This window comes from Mchenga conophoros, linkage group LG16, assembly GCF_057382185.1.
Source record: "Mchenga conophoros isolate Kocher_MC1m ecotype Shallow Benthic linkage group LG16, M_conophoros_male_GT1.1, whole genome shotgun sequence".
NCBI classification, from domain to species: Eukaryota; Metazoa; Chordata; class Actinopteri; order Cichliformes; family Cichlidae; genus Mchenga; species Mchenga conophoros.
This window is the reverse complement of record NC_140541.1, coordinates 22384859-22391369: the sequence shown is the minus strand read 5'-3', so window position 1 is coordinate 22391369 and position 6511 is coordinate 22384859. Positions and strand designations below refer to the sequence as shown.

General features: G+C 39.2%; 1 protein-coding gene across 1 annotated transcript; it reads left to right on the top strand.

Annotated features, from left to right (window-relative positions):
• The first annotated feature begins 3331 nt into the window (after nt 1-3331).
• On the top strand, nt 3332-6486 carry cmklr2 (chemerin chemokine-like receptor 2). The gene is made up of 3 exons (XM_085250596.1): nt 3332-3559; nt 4349-4449; nt 4535-6486. Exon 3 carries the CDS (start codon nt 4579-4581, stop codon nt 5653-5655), a length of 1077 nt encoding a protein of 358 aa, XP_085106722.1. The 5' UTR covers nt 3332-3559; nt 4349-4449; nt 4535-4578; the 3' UTR covers nt 5656-6486.
• The last annotated feature ends 25 nt before the right edge of the window (nt 6487-6511 follow it).

The following is a 6511-nucleotide window of genomic DNA, read 5'->3' as shown; positions in this document are numbered from 1 at the left end:
GGATCTACAGCCGGGTAAGGGAGGGCAACTGCCTTTGAACACCCACCCCCCTTCACCCAGAACTTTTCTAGTTCTGCCCCAGTGCTGATGCAAAGTATTCCCATTTTTAATAAACTACTAGAAAAAATTTGCATATTCACTTCACTGCTACAGCCTCATTCACTGCAGGTGCTTTCTGTAGCTTTTTGAAAACATCATGTGAAAAAGAACGTTTTCACATGACTCTTTTCAGAAAATATGAAGTACACCCTTACTGACCCCATTGAAATTCAGACGTAACGCAGCAGCCAGGTGCTGGTGATCAAATAAACCACATTAAAAGATCATCAGAAAGTGTAAGCACTTCTACTAAAACTGTAACAGTTTGCTGGTTCGGAGCATCCAGTTGTGCGCAAAGGTGTCACGTGTCAAATTTTTTTCCCAAGGTCAGACCATGCAGTGCTCACATCTCAGATCCTACAGTCCTCAGTTCGCATGACAGGTAGAAAGCATCTTCTCTCTAAAAACAACATGTCAGCTTAGGTTACCAACGTTGCATCTAAACAAACCACAAGACTTCTGGAAGACCTGTGATTACCTTTGGACTGACAAGTGGAGGCCATCAGTCTGACAGCTAAAGTTTGGCTGAAACTGGGTCAATCAGCAGGACATTGATCCCATGTACAGCAGCAAATCTACAACAGAATGGCTGAAAAAGACAAGATTCAAAGTGCCAAAGTGGCCCAGTCAAGGTGCAGACATCAACCCCACTGAAACGCTGTGGTGGTATCTTAAGATAATTTTGCATAAACAAAAGCCCACAAACCTCAAGGAGCTTAAGTGCTGCAAAGAAGAGTGAGGCAAAATTCCTCCACAACAATATGCCAGACCGATAAACACATACAGAAAACAATTATATCAAGTCATTGCTGCTAAAAGTGGTTCTACAAGATACTGAGGTGTACTTAGTTTTTCACGGGACTGCAGAGAGTCCTGTGAAAACTTTCTTTTTCACGTGGCTGTATATGCCCTGTTCATGTCCTAATAGACAGAGGACATGCGCATGTGTCTCAGTTCACTATGATAGTGAGCCATTGTAAAAAAAAAGAAAGAAAAGAAAAACAAGGTCTTGCTCTTGAAGAGCACTAATGGATCAGAGCATCACTAATTTTATTATGTACACCATACAAAAAAGGACCATACAGTATAACAGGCAAGCTTCTATTTTAGGATGTCCGGTTATGGATCCCAGCTATAAAAGCAGGACAAATCTACATACTTATTTTTCATACTGACATTTTATTGATGTGAAGTATGTAACATATACCTCTGAAAACATTCTAAATGTAAACAAAAAACAGGAGTTTTGTTCAGGTGAGCTGCTGCTAAATGTTTTTCATCCATCCTATGTTTAAAAAATTTGTACAGTAATTTTTGGTAAGCCTATTTTGGCCACCGATCTGACAAAAACAAGCATGAGTGCTTGTAAATTTCAGCATGAGTGATGTAAATGATCAGCATTTTCAAGAATTTCTTGGAAAATAAGGAATTGAAACATGAAACTGAACAGAAGTGTGCGTCAGTAATGACGACAGCTCTTATAAGTTTCCATAAAAGTCTGTGTGAAACGACATGAGTGTGTGACAGTGCCCATGTATGAATATCACTGGATGATGTAACGGTAAGGTTTGATTGTTAGCCTCCATAATTTGGTGGAAACAGAGCTGTTGTAGGATGTGACAGCTCCCCCCTCAGGACTGCATAGTCCACAGTGAAGCGACATGTTCACTTTGAGCTTAAGATTAATATGAAACTGTGTGAATATCTGATGAAACAAACGGTGATGAGCAAGCAGTAGTGGTAGTATGAACTCCCTGCCAGTTAAATCTTATTAATGATAGGATAGAAAGAGTTATTTGACGATTTGACTCGTAAAGAGGTTTCAGATTGTGATGTGACAGCATGTTTTGTGCTGGACGGCTGATAGAGAAATGTGATGACCTTACTAATTGGAGCGTAGCCATAAGTGCAATGTGTTTCAACATCTCAACCCACAGAGAATATTGTGGCACCACTGATTACAGACTGTAACACAGAAATGTGTCTATTTTTCTCTATAATTTTCGATTTAGACACACATGCCGGCTGTATTTATGTATGTAAACAGCCTGTTTCCCCCTCTGTAATTACATCAGACATTGTTGCAGCACATATTTACTTCCACTTCCATTCCCCAGAGCAAGTAAAGCAAGTTTGAAGCATAAAGTAAAGTTGTGATGATTGAACAGAGAATGTGTGTAGTTAGCCATCCATCACACATAAATGCATTTCATCTTAGTGTGGAAAATATGATGGGTTAAGGTCCTTTAATGTATTACACAGAAAAATAAAACATTATATGTTACATTTAACTGGTCTAACTACGTAATAACTCCATTAAAACCCTATGAGGACAAATTACGCCACTATTAATCATTTTTATTGTTTATTGTTTGCTGTTAACTGAATGTATACCAATCAAGTACGTTTAATTTGACCAGATTCCATTAAAAGTAACATTTTACATTGTACTTCTGAAACAAATTTACATGGAAACTGTACATGTAATTCAATTAGTTCAAGTTTTTTTTTAATTGCTGAATTTTTCTGAGTGTACCTTAACTTTTAAACTTGTGCTTTGCCTGAATTTCAACTTGGCTATGAGATTGCTCACTTTACAGAGCATGTGTTGCATACTTTGAACAACTGAATGTTGAACTGAATGTTTGTTGTGTTGCCGGAGAAGCTTTCATCAGGAAACAAACTAAAACGAGGAGCAGCTGAGTTATGTCAGCTTGTGCTGTCCACACTGTGTATATGTACATGTGGGTGTGTACCGGGAAGCAGCTAATGAAAGGCATTACAGCTGCACAGATTTATGATTGCATGTAGGTGTAGATTTTCATGGATCTACAGTGACACACTTCATAGTGTAGGGCTCAAAATCTGGCTTTTGCAAATCAAGCTTGATTTTATAAAAAGAAAATTCTGGCCTTGCACATTTTTTCTAGCTTTCTGTCTCCCTGTTTTTCCCCTTAACTGGAATTTAAAAAAAAAACCCCGACAAGTCTGCAAATTAAAAGCAGAAGGAAGAAGCTGCCGACAGCCCGGAACCCTTTTCTATGCAAGCTTCCACGGTGTGTTTGCGAGAGAGAAAAAAATCAATCAATGACAAAATAAAATTTGCAACATTCGTAACTTTTCCGTCTATCCCCTGATGGGGGGAAGCTTGCGTTCCTGGTTCGCTCTGCAGTTAGGAAGAACAGCCCCAGTTTTGCTGAATGGCCGCATTCAACTTTCAGAGCACTGACCAATAACTTTTCTTCCCTCTTTCACGCGTCAAACAGGCGCACCCACTGTGTAACCCCCTAACACTCTGCTCCGCGTTTAGTCTGGATGGAAAGAGTTGATGCAGACTAGTGGGAAGTTCAGAACAAGGCCCAGCATAACGGAGCTAAAAGGCTAAGACAGCGGGAGCTGTGACATTATCACCCGGGAGGAGCTGGTGTTTAGACCCAAACGCGGAGGGCTGCGCTCTTTGGTAAGCGATCCACCTTTAAATTCTAAAGGAAAAAACAAAACAAAAACCAAGTCTATGTTTCTTTTCTTTCCAGTGTGCCAATAGTGTGTATGTGGCACTAATTTTGTTAGAGACTGACGCTTCGTATTTGCAGGCTGGTTATTTTGTCCAGCTCATAAGTCGTAACGGTTTACTGGGATCGGTATTGAGATGAAGCAGGTTGGAGCTGTTTTGCAATCTGCTTTCAGTACTTTACTTAATCTTAATTCATACTGACCGCTCATTATTCTACTGTATTCTTAACTGAAATTAGTTTAGCATTGTTTGGTCTTCTAATTATGAAGGGTTGTACTTTTCTTCTTCTTAATGCAACTGATTTTACGCACAGCACTTTGCCCATATAATCACGGTCTTATTTTTTTTTTTAAATATATTTCTTTTTAAATCAGTTACTCTAATACTTTCAATAAATTTACTAAAGGGCTACATCGAATACTCATATTTTTTCTAGTCCCAAAAAAGAAAAAATATGAGTATTTGCCTGTGCTTACTGATTCAGGGTTAATTTGCTGCCTTATTCTGACCTTGGTGATAATGCTAAGTAGCTTATATGTGCATGTCCCTGATAAAGTTGAAACATGGAATCATGAATTGTTCCCGAAACAGTGTATGTCAAACAGTATTGTTGCATTTTGTTTACAGTGAGTTACAAAGGATTCTTTCTGCCTGACGGGTGAAGCGTCTCACTGTCCAGTTGTTGATTTAAATGATGTTGACATAATGTTCCATGCTTTCTCATGACACACCCAGATCTAACTTCAACATAGGAACTAATTGACCGGAAAGGAGAGACAAGGCAGATATCTGGTTCTTCTATGATAACTTCCTGGCAAAGTCACAAAGAATTTGAGGTGAGAACATGTGTTGAAAGCTGAATGCTTTGCTTGCAGGTCAACTTACAGGAATTCATCCCATTATGATTTTTTTCCCTCACAGATATATTCAGCAGACAAAGTTCCAGCCGTGCCATCCCTGCAGCCATGAATGATTCCACTGATGACTATAACTACACGTACAGTTACGACCTAGATTATGGTGACATTGACGATATTAGGGTTGAGCACAGTCAGACAGAACCTATGCACATTTTCTCTGTAGTTATCTACATAATCTCTTTCATGCTTGGTGTGATCGGCAATGGAGCTGTTATTTGGGTGATGGCATTTAAATGCAAAAAGAGAGTCAACAGCGTGTGGTTGCTCAATCTTGCCATAGCCGATTTTGTATTTGTGCTCTTCCTGCCGTTCTTCATTGATTACATTATGCGGGACTTCCACTGGGAGTTCGGTGTGGCTATGTGTAAGATTAACTCCTTTGTGTCTGTGATGAACATGTATGCCAGTGTGCTGTTTCTCACAGTGCTCAGTATAGATAGATACATTTCTGTCGTCCATCTTAACTGGTGTCAGAAGTATCGCACCGTAAACCGAGCTTGGTTCGCATGTGGTTGTATTTGGGGGCTAGCCGCCATCTTGAGCAGTCCCGCTCTAATCTTTCGTGACACGATGACCTTGGGCGACAAGGTGGTGTGCTTCAACAACTTCCACACACACGACCCTCATATAGCAGCCATGAGACACATCACGATAGTGATTATCCGCACCACTGTGGGCTTTCTTTTACCGCTGACTGCTATAAGCGTGACGGGTATACTTCTGATAGTGAAAATGAAACAATCTGGGAGTTCGGTTCAGTTGTCTAGCTTCTCCAAAACAGTCACTGCAGTAATCCTCGCCTTCTTTTTGTGCTGGACACCTTTTCATACTTTCAGCCTGATGGAGTTAACCATACATTCCTCACCTTACTTACACAATTTACTGAAAACTGGCTTTCCTCTCGCCACGAGCTTGGGCTTTTTTAACAGTTGTGTAAATCCCCTGCTGTACATGTTCCTGACTAAAAAAGTGCGCAATATCATCAAGCAAGCCTGTCTGGACATAACCAAGAATTCACTTAGAGAGTTCAGCCAGTCGATCTCTGTCACTGAGATCGAATCTGTGGCAGGAGTTTATGAGAATGGTGTTCACGGTGAGCACGTGGCATCATCAACAATCTGATTGTTACTATCCCCAGACTTGTGAAGCTCTCCATTTAAAAAAAGAAGAAGTGGTTAAGTATTACTTTAGCATAAATGTAGAGGGTTATTAGAGTTGTTAAGATTTTTCCTATGTTTTATTTGGGCAGAGTCACGCCAACTTCAACTGACAATTACTCTTCATGGATAATGGAAAATGGAACATAAACACAGATTCAATATCTTTCCATCTACTTTGCATAAACCTAGTTATCTGCAGAGAAACTGGCTAGATGAAATCAAAACCATTAAGCTGATCAACAGAAAATCTATCTGCAATTATTTTAGTTTCTAATCATTCAAATAAATTGCAAAACAAACACACCAGGAAGTCCCTGCTTGAAGATTTTAATGGTCATGCACGAGTTACCGACTGGTAAAACGTCTGCTTGATGGTTGGACTGCTCCTTACAATAATCAAGTAATTTCAACATGCCTCCTTGGCCAGTGGAAAACGGTGATGGATGACTGCTATTAATATTTTACAACATAAATCATGAAATATTAGACCTTGCAACTATGACTACACATATTTATGTGACATTTAGCCACTTTGTCTGTATTTCAAACTTTTCAATCAAGCCATCTTGTAAGTACTGCTTTGGTTCTTATGGATGACAAAAATAGTCCTTTTTGACTGTAGTCTCCTTTGCAACATAGCATTATTTTTGGTTTTATATTGCCATATGAGCTGCTAGAATAATGTATTAATGTATCTTACGGATGTTTATGCTGGTTAAAAACTGTATGAACATGTTTATTCTAATATATTTTAAAGATATATATCTTAATAAATCTGTTCTTCTGAACCTGACTGTGCTTTAGTGTCTTATTTTATG